The sequence below is a fragment of the Pelophylax lessonae genome, assembly GCF_965119305.1.
Source record: "Pelophylax lessonae genome assembly, chromosome: 12".
NCBI classification, from domain to species: domain Eukaryota; kingdom Metazoa; phylum Chordata; class Amphibia; order Anura; family Ranidae; genus Pelophylax; species Pelophylax lessonae.
Window position 1 is genome coordinate 95,312,114 of NC_138779.1, and position 17,770 is coordinate 95,329,883.

The window sequence follows — 17,770 nt, forward strand, 5'->3', positions numbered from 1 at the left end:
GAAAATGAATGTTTTTTCTATGAAAAATTATCCTGTGGATCGCTTTTGGTCTGTTCACAATGAAGCAACGACCTTATCATCTGGGGTGTGCCAATACACTCCTAGAGGTGATGATCGCTTCATTGTGATACGCAAGCCCCTTCACCACGACAAGGTAACGATCACGAAGGGGAATTGACACATGTATGTGCCTTTTTTTTTGTTTTTTGTTTTTTGCAGCCACAGAGGCCATGTGCACATGCATGAAAAAGCAGGTATTGTTGCAGCCGCTGCTGTAGCAGCGGCCTGAAAAATTGAGGTTTTCAAGGCAGAAAGTGCACTAAAACATTGCGGCTTGAACCGTAGTTGGTGGCGGAGACGTCACGTAAGTCATCCGGCATGCAGAGAATGATAAAAGACAGCAGCGTGTGGACCATTTTTAGGCCAAGGCATCTCAGTCATCACCAGGCCTTTTTTAGTCAAATGCATCCCCCACTGTCAGTCCCTTCGGGATCCATGCCTCATTCATCTTAATAAACGTGAGGTAATCAAGACTTTTTTGACCTAGTCGACTTCTCTTCTCAGTGACAATACCTCCTGCTGCACTGAAGGTCCTTTCTGACAGCACACTTGAAGCGGGGCAGGCCAGAAGTTCAATGGCAAATTGGGATAGCTCAGGCCACAGGTCAAGCCTGCACACCCAGTAGTCAAGGGGTTCATCGCTCCTCAGAGTGTCGATATCTGCAGTTAAGGCAAGGTAGTCTGCTACCTGTCGGTCGAGTCGTTCTCTGAGGGTGGACCCCGAAGGGCTGTGGCGATGCATAGGACTAAAAAAGCTCCGCATGTCCTCCATCAACAAGACGTCTGTAAAGCGTCCTGTCCTTGCCGGCGTGGTTGTGGTGGTAGGAGGAGGATTACTTTCACCTCTTCCCCTGTTGGATTCCCGTTGTGCTGTGACATCACCCTTATATGCTGTGTAAAGCATACTTTTCAACTTATTTTGTAGCTGCTGCATCCTTTGCGACTGCCGGTAATTGGGTAACATATCAGAGACTTTCTGCTTATGCCGGGGGTCTAGTAGCGTGGCCACCCAGTACAGGTCGTTCTCCTTCAGCCTTTTTATACGAGGGTCCCTCAACAGGCATGACAGCATGAAAGACCCCATTTGCACAGGGTTGGATGCCGAGCTACTCATGTCCAATTCCTCGTCCTCACTGATGTCATTGAAGGTGTGTTCTTCCCCCCAGCCACGTACAACACCACGGGTACCAGATAGGTGACAACGAGCACCCTGGGATGCCTGCTGTGGTTGGTGTTCCTCCTCCTCAAAGCCACATTCCTCCTCTGACTCCTCTTCCTCACACTCCTCTTCCAGTGTTGCCGCAGGTCCAGCAAGCGATGGTAAGGCTGTTTCTGGTGGTGGTGATGGTGACCACAACTCTTCCTCTTCCTCTTCACGCTCATCTACGGCCTGATCCAGCACTCTTCGCAGGGCACGCTCCAGGAAAAAAACATATGGGATGATGTCGCTGATGGTGCCTTCGGTGCGACTCACTAGGTTTGTCACCTCCTCAAAAGGACACATGAGCCTACAGGCATTGCGCATGAGCGTCCAGTAACGTGGCAAAAAAATACCCAGCTCCGCAGAGGCTGTCCTAGCACCCCGGTCATACAAATACTCGCTGACTGCTTTTTCTTGTTGGAGCAGGCGGTCGAACATTAGCAGTGTTGAATTCCAACGTGTCGGGCTGTCGCAAATCAAGCGCCTCACTGGCATGTTGTTTCGCCGCTGAATATCTGCAAAGTGCGCCATGGCCGTGTAGGAACGCCTGAAATGGCCACACACCTTCCTGGCCTGCTTGAGGACGTCCTGTAAGCCTGGGTACTTCTGCACAAAACGTTGCACAATCAGATTCAACTCATGTGCCATGCACGGCACATGTGTCAACTTGCCCAAATTCAATGCCGCCAACAAATTGCTCCCGTTGTCACACACCACTTTGCCGATCTCCAGTTGGTGCGGGGTCAGCCACTGATCCACCTGTGCGTTCAGGGCGGACAGTAGTGCTGGTCCGGTGTGACTCTCTACTTTCAGGCAAGTCAACCCCAAGACAGCGTGACACTGTCGTATCCGGCATGTGGAATAGCCCCTGGGGAGCTGGGGGGGTGCAGTTGGTATGGAGCAAGACGCAACAGCAGAAGAGGACTCAGCCGAGGAGGTTAGCAAAGAGGATGGAGTAGGAGGAGTAGAGGAGGTGGCAGCAGGCCTGCCTGCAAGTCGTGGCGGTGTCACCAACTCCTCTGCAGCAGAGCCACGCATTCCATGCTTGGCAGCCGCCAGCAGGTTTACCCAATGCGCAGTGTAAGTTATATACCTGCCCTGACCGTGCTTTGCAGACCAGCTATCAGTGGTCAGATGGACCCTTGCCCCAACACTGTGTGCCAGACGTGACATGATTTCCTTTTCCACAATAGAGTACAGGTTGGGGATTGCCTTTTGTGAAAAATAATTTCGGCCGGGTACCTTCCACTGCGGTGTCCCAATAGCGACAAATTTTTTGAAGGCCTCAGACTCCACCAGCTTGTATGGTAAAAGCTGGCGGGCTAAGAGTTCCAACAAGCCAGCTGTCAGACGCCGGGCAAGGGGGTGACTCTGTGAGATTGGCTTCTTACGCTCAAACATTTCCTTGACAGACACCTGACTGTGGGCAGGTGACGAGCAGGAACTGCTGAAGGTGAGAGGCGGAGGGGCGGGTTGTTGATAGGGGGCATGGAGGACAGCAGTGGTTGACGTGGCTGAAGATGCTGGACCAGGAGGAGGATGGTGGTTTTCAGTTTGTGTGCTGCTTTTACTCATGTGTTGATCCCATAGGCGTTTGTGATGTGAGATCATGTGCCTTGGCAAAGCAGTTGTACCTAGGTGGGTGTTGGACTTCCCACGACTCAGTTTCTTTTGGCACAGGTTACAAATGGCATCGCTGATATCAGAGGCAGACACACAAAAAAAATGCCACACTGCTGAGCTTTGCAAGGACGGCATTCTGGTGGTGGCAACAGCTTGCGTTGATTGGCGTGCTGTCTGGCTGACCCCGGGTGCCGAATCTACATGCTGCCTGACTGCGCCACTAGCTCCGTGCGATGACCTCCTCCCCCTGCTTCCAACTCGTCTCCTCCTCCTCTCTGTCTCCCCATCTGAACTTTCCCCCTCTTCTTCTGCTCTTCGAGCAGGCACCCAGGTGACATCCACAGACACATCGTCATCATCAGCCGCTTCACTTGACAACTCAGCAAAGGCAGCAGCAGGTACAACATCATCATCATCATCATCACAATGTACGTCCATGTGTATAATGCTGCCTGACTGAGACATATCCCCGTTATCTACATCCTCTGGCACTAATAGTTGCGCATCACTTATTTCTTCCAACTGATGTGAAAATAACTCCTCTGACGGATCAAGTGAAGCGGCTGTGGTGCTAGTGTTGGTGGTGGTGCCGACGGGCTGGCGAGTGGTAAATTGAGAGGTGCCCGAAGCTGAGCTGGAGGAGGATGGTGCATTAAGGTTCCGAGCGGAAGCTGTAGACGATTGGGTGTCCTGTGTAAGCCAGTCAACTATGGCCTCAGAATTTTTTGAGTTCAGGGTCTGTGGTAGCCTCTGAACACTGGGCATTATTCTAGGGCCTAAGGAAATCACAGCACCACGACCACGACGGCCCTTGCGGGGTGGCCTGCCTCTGCCTGTCATTTTTTTTTTAATGTGTTGTTACTGTTGTATTATGAGTGCAAGGTGCTGTGCCACCCCTATAGGAGTGTTGGGCAGTGGGTACGGTACACTCTGTGGACCTGACAGTCACTGGCACCCAGGCAACTGCAATTAAAAAATATATATATATTTTTTTACTTTGCAAGCTGCTGTGCCACCTTATATATCAGTGGTGGGTGGGCAGTGGCACAGTACACTCTCTGTGGACCTGACAGCAGTCACTGGCACCCAGGCAACTGCAATTAAAAAATATATATATTTTTTTTTACTTTGCAAGCTGCTGTGCCACCTTATATATCAGTGGTGGGTGGGCAGTGGCACAGTACACTCTCTGTGGACCTGACAGCAGTCACTGGCACCCAGGCAACTGCAATTAAAAAATATATATATTTTTTTTTACTTTGCAAGCTGCTGTGCCACCTTATATATCAGTGGTGGGTGGGCAGTGGCACAGTACACTCTCTGTGGACCTGACAGCAGTCACTGGCACCCAGGCAACTGCAATTAAAAAATATATATATTTTTTTTTACTTTGCAAGCTGCTGTGCCACCTTATATATGAGTGGTGGGTGGGCAGTGGCACAGTACACTCTCTGTGGACCTGACAGCAGTCACTGGCACCCAGGCAACTGCAATTAAAAAATATATATATTTTTTTTTACTTTGCAAGCTGCTGTGCCACCTTATATATCAGTGGTGGGTGGGCACACAGTGGCACTGCAGTGGGCACAGTACACTCTGTGGACCTGACAGTCACTGGCAGCCCAGGCAACTGCAATAATAAAAAATATTTTTTTGTTTCAATTTATTGCAACAAGATGCTGTGCCACCGTATATATATCAGTGGTGGGCAGTGCACTGCAGTGGGTACAGTGCACTCTGTGGACCTGACACAGCACTCACTGCAATTATGACAGAGGAAAAAAAAAAATATTTTTTAAAATGCAAGGTACTGTGCCTGTGCCACCCGAAATGAGTGTGGTGTGCACACAGTACAGTCTGTGGTAGGTCTGTGGCCTCTCACACACAGCGGGCAGGCAACTGCAGTCACAGTGTACAATAGATATATATATATATATATATATATATATATAAAGAAAAAACTCTATTACCTTACCAGCCCTTAAAAGGGCTTTTGGGGACGCTAGATATATATATATATGTATATATATATATAAATAAATAAAAATCCTCAATTACCAGCCCTTAAAAGGGCTTTTGGGGACACTAGATATATATATATATATATATATATATATATATATAAAAAGAAACAACTCAATTACCAGCCCTTAAAAGGGCTTTTGGGGACGCTAGATATGTATATATATATATATATATATATATATATATATATATATATATATATATATATATATAAAAATTACACAAATACCAGCCCTTAGAAGGGCTTTTTGGGGTGCTGTCCTTACAGCAGTAGTGGACCAAGAACACTGCAAGACCAGAAACACTGACTAACTGTCCCTAGCTTAACAGCAGCAGCAGCAGCAGCAGCAGCAGCAGCAGCAGCTCTCCCTACTCTCACTACACACACTGCTTCAGAATGATCTAAGATGGATGCTGCCCTTGCTTATTTATAGGAGGTGGGAGGGTGTGGGAGGGAGGTATGCTGATTGGCTGGAAATGTGCCTGCTGACTGTAAAGTTCAGGGTCAAAGTTTGCCTCAATGATGTATTATGGGGGGCGGACCGAACATCGCATATGTTCGCCCGCAGCCGGGAACTGTCCGCCGGCGAACAGTTCTGTACATCTCTACACTCCACCCAGTCTGCAGACTCAGCCCAGGCGGGACGGACGACACTTACTACGTCGCAGACATCTCTGCAGCATCGCTGATCGTATTGGAGTCAATGAGACTCACTGAATCAGAAGAGCACATCCATCTCAATGTCTCACAGCATGGAGAGTTGACTTTGCTTGTTCTTCCAGGAGTTATAAGTTGGTCATCAGGATTGGTGAAAGAGCAGTGAGCCCTTTGTTTATTTCTTAATTCCATTGTATCCAGACACTCCCAGTCTTGAGAGGGCTGCAAGGTGGCATTTATTTGGATTTGACACGACTAAGAGCCTAGAGCATTACCTTTGTGGGCCCACCTTCAAGCACAGGAGAGTGGTGTGTTGTATTTGTTGATGAGAGCACCTGCTCAAAGTCTAGTTATCAATTGCTACAGCATCTCTCGAACACTGTATACAGACACCCTACATTTGGATCAGTTAGTAGATCATCCTTTTTCAGAACCAGCTATCTTGCATTGCTTATCTCACGCTGTGCTACACTTGGGAATCATTTGTTCTTTGAGCTCCAACTGCTGGTGAAAATAATAGCCAACCCTTGCATTCTGAACATTGCTATTTTATTGCTTTTAAAGGGGACACACTACTGGTATCTAGATTACCTCATCTCTCATTAGGATACAGGTACTATAGGCCCACCTAGGGTTCCCCTTTAGAAGGAGTATTTAATATAGCAATTCATAGCTTTCTGAAAGATTCAATCACCTACTGTCAGATACTGTGTATATTGGTGTAATTTGCTTGTTACCATAAGTGGTTATTTAACTGTTCTCTTAGTATTATTTCAACTGAGTCCTGGCGGTTTACCTAGGGCCTAGTTAATTAATACCTCCCTTAAGCTTTCCTTTTGAGTAAAGTAAGTCTAAAGAGTTAAAACAGATCTGCATTGTGTCAGTGTGTCATTTAAAGGTTTACACAATATGTCTGAACCTAAAGTGTCAGGAGGGCTGGACAGTTCACAGGGTCAAAGTGGCACAGAAGAATATACAATTACAAGCAACCCCCAAGGGGGCAGTGCTACAATTACATTCTACAAATAAACTGTTAATGCAAGTTCAGCCATATTTGATATCGTAAGTAAAGAAGCCCTAATACTTCCCCTATAGTTGGACTTTTCACAAGACCCTCCTTTCAGGATGTTCTGGTGTTTATGAGCAGTGTCACCAAAGAAAGTAAGTTGAAGCAAACTTGATTAATGAGCCAGCCCTTTCTAGCACTGGATACTAGTAAAAGAAGATCTAGGGTCTGGGTCTAGATCTAGACCAAGGCGTTAGAAAAATTCTGCTTTCCTGAGGTTTCTCACACTGGGATTGGGCATTATGACAATTGCATTGTATCCTAGTTTGAATACCTAAAATGTGTAGAGACGTACAAGTACTGTTGTGCAGTACTTCTTTCCTTGCAATGAACTGTGTAATTGCTAAAATGTTTGCTTTCTGTTTTTTAACTTTCAGTTCCTCCATGGGCTCTGGCTACCATTCTGATTGTGGCTGGCCTGCTCCTGCTGTGCTGCTGTTTCTGTATCTGTAAGAAATGCTTTGGGAAGAAGAAGAAAGGAAAGAAAGGTAAAGACAAGGTCAAGGCCCAGATTAACATGAAGGAAGTAAAAGACTTGGGAAAGAGTTATATTGATAAGGTAATTTAGTCTTTACCATATTACAATTTCATATTATAAACATGCAATGCTTTAGTATATAGTGTTTTAATAGCTTCTTTATTTTCCTTTCCCCTTTCCCTTCCTTGATGCAGTTTGCTAGAAATCAAGGAAATGCTGGATATTCTTATTAGAAAGCCCAGCATACTTTTCAAACTCTTCTAAATTCCCCCGTAATAAAATAAAATAAACTTAATTTTAGAAAATTTCAAACAAAAAATAAATAAAATTTGAAAAAACAAAACAAGATATATCTTTCTTTTAGAGTTTTGGTTCACTGTGCATGGATATAAGCTCAATACCAAGGACATTAATTACTCATTGGCTTCTTTTATCTGTGGAAGATGTCAGAGGGACATATCCTGTTCTTTCTCCTTGTTGTGGCTATCATGAATGGTTTACATTTCCATGCTCAATTTTTGACTACCTAACAGTGTAAATTAAGTAGAAGTGATGTCCCTCTCCCTTCTATTAGGTACTGATGCAGACACAGAAGGTAAAAGTATAATGGAGTGAAGAGGACCTAAACTGTTGAAGCTTTGCCCAAGCATGACTAGGGTAGTTCAGATCCCACCTGTTTAACCATATTACCTGGATCAGTACCCAACACCACCCCCCTGTACCTTGAAATGGCAACACTAACTTAGCATTGGGATTAAATGTTCGGTTCTGCCTTTTATTAAACAAAACCATAAATAACAGAAAAAGATAAAACAGTCAAACCAATCCAGATCAAAGAATGGTTGCAGATCCTCGACGATACCATCTCCCACAACTTTGGAGTCTGTGGTACCATTAAGTTAGGTTCTGTCCCCAGACTCCAAAACACCGCCTCGAGGACTATCCTAACTGACCACAGACCCCTACCACCTCTAGACTGAACCAGCCCAACCATAGGACTCCATACCTGAGACGGGTACCACCATTTTACCATTCGGCACCATGTTTTGGACCCTCTTCATGGACCCTAACCACCAACATCCAACCTCCTTAGCAGAGCAACAGAAAATGGCATCACTAGGGCGGGCAGGAGGGATGTTTCTCCTATGATCTCCAGTCTGAAAGTGAAGCCCCTTCACTCCTCCCCTCCAACTACTCTCTCTTCTGCTCCTCCCCATCACCTTGTCTGCTCCGCCAATCAGGTAAGAGTCCTGACCTCTCATATCCCAACAACTAATTTAACCTCCTACTGCCTGGTTTTCCTTCCACCCTGTCATGTATGCCCTATGCTTATCATTTCCTTCAAGCTCCGGGCATGTCTGAAGGCAAAAGACTAGTCACAAATCTTTGCAGCTAATTTTAAAGTACATTACTGACTTATCATGCCTTGCTCTGCATTGCTTTTAGAAGAGGCAGCCATCTTGATAGAAACAGTCTTTTACTTCATAAGCCTTAGGGAGTATATGGTTTGCTTGGCGTCTCTTAAGGTTCTTTTTATAAAAGCAAGAATGCAATTACACCTCTGTCGGGTATTAATGCGCTTTTACTAAACAAAATGCTGTACATGCTACAAACTATTACAATTATATATATACAATACAAGACTGACAGATATACATACAACAAGCTTGCACACACACTACCTATCTATACAATAGGAATACACTAAAAGTTACTCACCCTGGGTTATAGCAGCTTCATGTCCTTTGTAGGCAACTAGGACTCCTAGCTATTTGAGCGATTGCAGAAATCGGATGCTAGCGTAATCGCCAGATGACGTTTCTTCTGGCACAGATCTTCCTTGTTGTTATGTCATCATGGAGTCCCCCTTTCAGCTTATGTTGCTGGCCTTTTATTTTGAAAGTTTTTAAGGTGTGGCCCATTTCTCACTTCCTCCAATACATTAACTTTCTATGGGTAAAATATTTCCAAATTTAACCTCTAGATGACATTATTGTATCATATATGCCTAAGGTCAAATATGTCAAAAGTTCAAGCTATTGAACTTGAATGCATAGTTTGCCCATTATCCCGGCAAAGACAATGGAGGGATCCAACTGGCAACTGACATTTTTCCAACATACAAAAACATAATTTATGTTCCCATCGTATTCAAGGACAACTTGTGCAAATGTTTCCAATGGCATTTGTTTGAGAAGTGTTTACTCAAACACTCAAAGAAACCTGATGTCTGTCTGCTTCTAAACCAAACTGAATTTTCTATGTATGCCTGAAAAATTAGAAAACACGCACATGTGGAGGCCAATGGAGTACAGTGAACTCATTGTCCTGTTAAAGAAACCAGTGGTGAGATGAGTTGAGCTTTGTCACATGGAACATTATCCTGCTGGAAGGAGCCATCAGAAGATGGGTACACTGTAGTCATAAAGGGATGGACATGGTTAGCAACAATCCTCAGGTACACCGTGGCATTTAAACAATGCTCAATTAGTACTAAAGGGTCCAAAGTGTGCCAAGAAAATATACCTCACACCATTACACCAGCCTGAACTGTTGATACGAGGCAGGATGGATCCATGCTTTCATGTTGTTTATGCCAAATTCTGACCCTACCATCCGAATGTCGCAGCTGAAATCAAGACCAGGCAACATTATTGCAATCTTCTACTGTCCAATTTCTGTGAGCCTGTGTGTATTGTAGCCTCTGTTTCCTGTTCTTAGGCGACAGTAGTGGCACCAGGTGTGGTCTTCTGCTGCTATTGCCCATCTGATTCAAGGTTTGATGTGTTGTGCATTCAGAGATGGTATTCTGCATACCTTGGTTGTAACGAGTGGATATTTGAGTAACTGTTGCCTTTCTATCATCTTGAACCAGTCTGCCTGTTTTCCTCTGACCTCAGACATCAACAAGGCATTTTTATCCACACAACTGCCTCTCACTGGATATTTCTCTTTTTCTGACCATTCTCTGTAAACCCTAGAGATGGTTGTGTGTGAAAATCCAAGTAGATCAGCAAATTAAATAAATAGAATAGTACTGCACTCCAGGGGTTTAACAGGTGGAAAAAATCTTCATTGTGTTAAAGATAATCAATGAGATACATACCCATAGAAATCAAAATTATATATCTTATTTATCAAATTCAAAGTTTCAAAGGAAAAGGTGCTCCAATGTATAAATCTATCAAAAGTGCATATGTGAAAAACAGGTCTCAGTGCCACCAATCAAATTGTATGGACTAAATAAAGTGCATAGGTACTAAACGGTTAATACATAAATAAAATCAAGTGCATAAGTCACAATTGGTGCAAATAGCAATATCAATAAATATATAAGTTATACCATAATCTAAGAAGAACATAAAATGCAAACAATAGTGCTGAGTGTCCCAACAATATAGCAATTATAGTGGTTCTTCAAAACCATATAGTGTAAACAATAGTGCTGAGTGTCCAAACACTATATAAACAGCAGTGATTCTCCAAAATATATTTCCTTTAAAAGTGAAGTCCTTGAATTTTATATTAGAATCCTCCACCCTTATTACAGTGATCAGCTATATCAAGCTATAATTAGCAAAGCATGTGGGTATTGCAGGTTGGCTGGCTTCCGAACCTCCTGTATATGCTCCATTCTGATCAAATAGGGAACCATTCCACTTTCAGTATAACATTGATACGCGCTCCTTATGGCTCAGGATCATAAATAGAAAAGGCCATCATGGTGCAGTACATTCCAGACTTTATTATTAAAATTAAATGTCCACTTACAGTCAGCAAAAGGCTTTACAGCGATAAAACAGTTAGGGGGACACTCCGTCCGTGTCCCGCTACGTTACTTCCGGTTTCCAGGTAAACGCCCTACGCGTTACGTCACGAGTCACGTGACTTCATTAGGGGTCAGGGGCCTTTTATATTTATGATCCCGAGCCATAAGGACCGCGTACCAATGTTATACTGAAAGTTGAATGTTTCTCTATTTTATCAAAACGGAGCATATAAAGGAGGATTAAAAGCCAGCCAACCTGCAATACCCACATGCTTTGCTAATTTTAGCTGGAGGTGAGCAGTTAGCACACACTTAGGTGTTGTCACTGAAGAGAACCCCTGATCACTGAAATAAGGGTGAAGGATTCTGATATAAAAGTCAAGGACTTCACTTTTAAAGGAAATATATTTTGGAGAATCACTGCTGTTTATATAGTGTTTTTGACACTCAGCACTATTGTGTACACTATATGGTTTTGAAGACCCAATATACTTTTATATTTTTGGGACACTCAGCACTATTGTTTGCACTTTATGTTCTTCTTAGATTATCGTATAAGTTATATATTAATTTATATTGCAATTTGCACCAATTGTGACTTATGCACCTATGCACTTTATTTAGTCCATACAATTTGATTGGTGGCACTGAGACCTGTCTACACATATGCACTTTTGATAGAGTGTCATTTATACATTGGAGCACCTTTTCTTTTGAAACTTTGAATTCGATATATAAGATATATAATTTTGATTTCTATGGATATGTATCCCTGTGATTATCCTTAACACGATGAAGATTTTTTCCACCTGTTAAACCCCAGGAGCGCAGTACTATTCTATTTATTTAATTTACTATTTACACTGTTCAGGTACCAGTCCAGTACTTGCAGCACCCGGGAATTAATTTTACCTGAGTATACTCAATATACCCTGATAGCGCGAGAGTCACTCTATATTTTACCAAGTAGATCAGCAGTTGTTGAAATACTCAGACCAGCCCATCTGGCACCAACAACCATGCCACGTTTAAAGTCACTTAAATCCCATTTATTCCCCATTCTGATGCTAAGTTTAAACTTCAACAAGTTGTCTTCACCACGTCTAGATGCCTAAATGCATTGAGGTTCTGCCATGTGATTGGCTGATTAGCGATTTGTGTTACCAAGCAATTGATCCGGTGTACCTAATAAAGTGTCCAGTGAGTGTATATCAAACTCAACACAGTGGGGTTGATTTACTAATTTACTAAAACTGGAGAGTGAAAGATCTGGTACAGCTCTGCAAAGAAACCAAGCAGCTTCCATTTTTTTTTTTTTTTCCGTCAAAGTTTAATTGAACAAGCTGAAGTTAGAAGCTGGCTACCATGCACAGCTGCACCAGATTTTGCACTCTCAGTATATCACCAAAAATTAGGTTTTGATGATGCATAAAACCTGTTTTTTTTTTTTTTTGTTAAAGAAAGGTAATTTTCAGTAACTTTTAAATAAATTTTAGTTTGTGTTGCAATTGTTTATGCTATGTTTTTTTTTTTTTATATATATAATAACGCTGTCCTTTAAGCCAGAGACAGCCAGACAACTTGTACTTATAAGGCAGATTGTAATGGTGTACCACAGCAAACTACCACATCCCCAAAAAAGTAAATTCTTCATGTATTTATATCTGTACATTATTCTATTTTATAAAATGACTTACATTCTCTGGAATCTTTTCCCTCTATTTTTTTTCTATGCATCCCAGATATTGTAATTGTTTCTAAATGAAAGTGTGTGCCTTTTTATTTTGGTACTCAGGCTACCTGGAGTCATTCCAGAGTATTTGCTTTCAAGAGGTACTTTCAAATAATGAATGGAGACCTTTGTTTTGGTATCAGATGCTGTCTCCAGTTGGATGACTTCTGCTCCATGATACCCCGAGGAGTGGAAATTTTGTTTTCCGCTTTTCATCTATCTTTGTGATGTCTCATTACTGTCACCATTTGTTAGACAGCAGTAAATTAGCAATATGTTGTGAAAGCTGCAGTAACACTAGTGTTCTGATCTAAAAAAAAATGGCAAGCTGGTGCATATAATGGGACTCAGCCAGCCAGATCCCAGTGGCAGGTTGATGCCTATGCAATTACTTCGATGGGTGGCCGTGATACAGGTGTTATAAATTATTATTATTATACCCTATTTATAATGCATCCAAGTTTAACACAGAGCTGAACAGTTAACAAAAGACTTTGATACATAGTTGGAATATGAACAGCAAAATAATTTGTAAGCAAATTGAAGGGCACAATGGTTGAAAATGTGTTGATTTTAAAAAACAGTGGGGGGCACCAGCCTCTGAAAAGTCCATGTAGGTAGGGCCATTCCTATCATGAGCTACAAAAATGTTTAAATAATATCTAATTCTTGAGGAGTAAATATACTTTATCACCAGAAGTAATTCACTTTTTTCCCATCTACACATATTATTAGAGGAATCTCAAGGTAGCTATTGCTAGTTCCCTGGCTGTGTCTGGCTTCAAAGTGATTGTAAAGGCTTAAGGTTTTTACCTTAATGTGGTTGTAAAGTCAGAAGTCTCTCCTCACTGGACATGGAGGCAGCAGCCAGAGCCATTGGCTCCTGCTGCTGTCAATCAAAGCCTGTGAGGAGGGATCGGGGTGCGGGGTTCCGAGCTGCGCTGCGATGTCAACAGCCCTGCATAAGTGCTCCCATACCAAGTGCCATGCTATGGGGCACTCGGAAGGAGGGAGAGCTGAGAGCATTAGCGGGGGATCTCAAAAGAGAAGATTCTTGGCCGCTCTGTGCAAAGCCACTGCAGAAAGCAGGTAAGTATGACATGTTTGTAATTAAACAAAAACTTTACTTGCGCTCGCTACCAGTTGAGCTCCACTCCACACTGTACAGGAACCTTCTTGTTTGAGCAAGCTTGGTTAACTGGTGAACCTTTCCAACACTCGCTGCCCTTAGTGCCCCACAAGAGCTCTCTTTCCTACAACAATAGAAAAGAGACCTAAATCTTACTGGTTGCCCAAAAGACCTTTCTTGCCAGTGGATCCCAGGAAGGCGGATACAAACTCCTCGCACATTGGTATGCCAGTGGTGCTACACCGTATGTTTCCCCAGATTTTGAACTCCTGTTGGAGGTGTCTGGAATCTGAGGGGACCTTGCTTCATATTTTCTAGGAGTGTCCCATATCGAAAGAGTTTAGGACTATGGTGAAGCAGATGATCAGACGATCAAAACTATTATGGGGATGTCTGTTGGAGGAAACCCAGCAGCTTTTCTGTTGCATGACACACTGCTTTCTAATAAGAGATACAAAAATTACTACTTAGACACCTCCTCAATGCAGTGAAAGCATGCAATACTGCATGGAAGAGCCCTAACCCACCTAAAAAAGGTCCAGTGGCTTATCCGATTTTCAGAGATCTGGCAAATAGAGAATCTAACTGTGACACTAAAAGAGCAGAAAGAGAAATATTGGACAATCCGGACTCCATACTTTTTCTATAAAGACCAAACACCTCTTGCTTCTCAACAGCAATAGGTAGGTCCCCTTGGTCCTGGCAGAAACCAAAGTATGGGAATGTGGACCAGGGGGTTGGGAGGGTTTCTCTAATCTCCCTCTTCCCTACCCTTTCCCCCTTTTTCTCTGCCCCCTCCTTTTTTTATCTACTTCCTCCTCCTTTTCTTTCTATTCTCCCATTGACTTGGGGTTCAATGTTTACCCCCCCATAAAATAAGTAAATAAAAAGTAAGGTTCGGTATGACCTTTTTAGTAGGCAGGATAAACTGCATGGCCACCTAGCCTATGTTTGCACTCATTGGGTCCATGGAACCCTGCCATATTTATGCTTACGTGAAGTGTCATGCAGTGTCTCACTTATTGTACCCTATGTTGTTATATGTATTTTGAATTTTGAACTGTCATGCTGATTCTTCAAATAAAGAATTAAAAAAAGAAAAAGTTTACAATCAATTTAATACTCCAGAGTCACTGACCTTGAGCAAACATGCAGCCATTAAAAGCCAAAGTAAACAGAGAATTCATTATCTAAATAATTGTTTTGTTTTAGTGACTCAGAAGGTGACAGATTTTGAAGACAAAGTTACATCATAGCAACCATGGCGGATAGCATTATCAGAAGGATAGGCCAACAATGGCAGCATATGTATTTCTCTCATATTCCCATGAAAAGCATCCTTTAAATGTAATTTTACATTTAGGAAATCCCTTTCTAACTGACCAATCCCAGGTGATTTTAAACAAAAATGCTGGTGGGTTTCGGCAAGGTAATAGTGGTCATTCATGCTTCGATTTTATAATCTGGTTGATGTGTGATTTGGTCAAAATGCTATTAAACCTAAAAGGAATTTGTACAGTGATGGCAATAAACACTATACATTATGGTTGGTGATAAATTATACCATGGCAATATGAACATGAATACACTATTGACAAAATGTTTTGCTATAAAAGCCAAAATCCAATGCTCCAAGCAATCAGATTTAAAATCTAAACCTAAAGTAAGTGGAGAACCTGATTGGCTGATTTGTCACTATGGAATTGCTTTTCAGACGTTGTAATGCTTAAGTACCATTCATACCAATCAGAACTAGGTAACAGGTTATATTTGTGCCTTAGATGAGAGACTCTGTACATTTGATTTTCCTGTGGGAGCCTGTACTTGTATAAAGTGCACTCAAGGGCTCTCAAATATGTGCATAAGAAAATAGTTTAATTAAAAGCATAAATCTTAGACACTGCACACTTGTCCCTTAATTCTAATGTATGATTTCTTATTTGTTTAAAGCTGAAACAAAAGGAATTGGCAGTTCATTTTTGTCATACAGTGATGTAAACAACTCACCTGAGATGGAAGAGTCTTTGGTAGCCTTTTTTCAAACCTTTTAACCTGGACTCCGGAGACACATTAACATGATCCATATGTTGTAGCTATATTAATAAAACAAAAATAAAAAATAAAACTTACCTCTTGAATTTGAAACCTGTACTTGGGTAGACCAGCAATTTTCTACTACAATGGTGGTTTGTTAACTCCCAAAAGTCAGTCAGGAGCATGAAAGGGGGAGTTGAGGGTGGTAATTTAGGGGGGATAGGATGATGTCATCTGCCTACCATCCTCCCTTCTATACACAGCCAATTTGAACTACTTATCAACAGTTTCGTGTACAGTGACATTCTTGGCATACCAAGTACCTTCACGGTGTCAGAGAAAAAGCGCCAGATTAAATTGGTGACCAATGTAGTGCCCCTTTACACTGGTAGCCGGTGGATAACTGCCCCCTTATGTTGGTGGCCAGCCTTCTTACATTGCTGGTCAGTGGAGAAATGCATCCTTACATGTATTGTAAGTAAGAGGACTAATATTGGTGGATAGTGGAGAAGTGTCCCTTTATGTTTATAGTCAGTATAATGTTCCCTCACTTTGATTGTTAGTAGAAAAGTTTCTTCTTAACTTGATAATAGTTGGGAGAAGAATCCTTTTAGATTGGTGTTAAGTGGAGAAGTGCATCCTTACATATATCATAGGTGGGAGAAGGACATCTTTATATTGGTGGGGAGTGGGGGAGTATCACTTTATATTGGTGGTCAGTGTAGTACTCCCATACTTTAGTTGTTAGTAATAAAGTTTCTCCTTAAGTTGATGATGGGTGTGAAGGGGGATCATTACATTGGCAGTCAATGCAGAAGTACCACCTTACATAGATGATGGATAATCGGGGAAAAATCATCTTGAGGTCAGTGAGAAAGGGCACTTGTTACATTGTTGGTCTCTGGGAAGAATGCCCCCTTGCAGACAAAACTATTATTGGTATCTGTGTATACATATTTTCAAAATAAAAGATGCTCCACTAATCCCCACTGGTTCAGAAAAGTAATTTTAGCTCCAGAACAGTGCAGGCACCATTAAACAGGAGATCAGTCTATGGCTTTCCTCTTCGGCAGCTCTCACAGATTCCTGCCTGCCCTGCACTTACTGTGGGAAAAAGGGAAATGCAGATGCAGGTGCAGTGTGGGATGGGGCATCACAAGGTAGGCTGAACTGTGATTCCCACCTGTGCCTGGGTGCACTGATTCTGACCAATGACCTCCCTGCAAATGAGAGAGAGCGGCAGAGGTGCCTACACTGCTGGAAGGTACTGGAGCAGACCAGGTAGATGAGATGCGAGGAAGCTTTTTGGGAGGGGGGGAGAGATGAAGGCTTTGGAGGGAAACGTGGACAGTCTGTGAAAGACCTTGCACTCTGTATGTAGCCACTCCTCAATCCTGCACTCTGTACACAGCGCACAGCTGAACTCTGCACTCTGTACATAGCGCATATCTGAACTCTGCACTCAATGCAATCCTGGTATTTATTGCCCCTTTAAGATGCTCCCACTGTGCAATTTGGCCATACCCACCATTCGCTGCAGTTAGTTAGGTGGTGTGGTTGAGCTGCTGCACCTATCCTGTGGGAAAAAAGCCCTGGATACATTTATATAGTCTTAGAAATATAATAGGCCCTTTGAGGGCAACCATAATGCTGATGTGGCCCATGATGAAATGACACCTCTGCTTTAGAGTGCTTACAGACCTCATTTATGTTTCTGTCACCACTAGGGATGATCGAACGGTTCGGGTCGACCATCGGTTCGGCCCGAACATTGGGTGTTTGAGGTTCGGCCGAATTTAGAACTTTTTGCCCAAAAAGTTCGGAATTCGGCAACCAGAACCGACCAAAATGCAATGGTTCAGGAAATGGGTTTTAAAAGCCTGTGATTGGACCAGAACCATTAACAAAAGCCAATTGAGGGGGCAGAAGAATGCTAGGAATATGATTGGAGTGACTAGGGGGTCCATAGTCCAATCATTAGTGAATACGCCCCCC

General features: G+C 42.7%; 1 protein-coding gene across 1 annotated transcript in view; it reads left to right on the forward strand.

Annotated features, from left to right (window-relative positions):
- Window positions 1–17,770, forward strand: part of LOC309567900 (synaptotagmin-1-like) — a 417,492-nt gene that overhangs the window by 305,824 nt on the left and 93,898 nt on the right. The window contains exon 3 of the mRNA XM_082273424.1: window positions 7,011–7,192. Within this exon, the coding sequence (XP_082129550.1) occupies window positions 7,011–7,192 (182 nt within the window). The remainder of the gene's footprint in view (window positions 1–7,010; window positions 7,193–17,770) is intronic.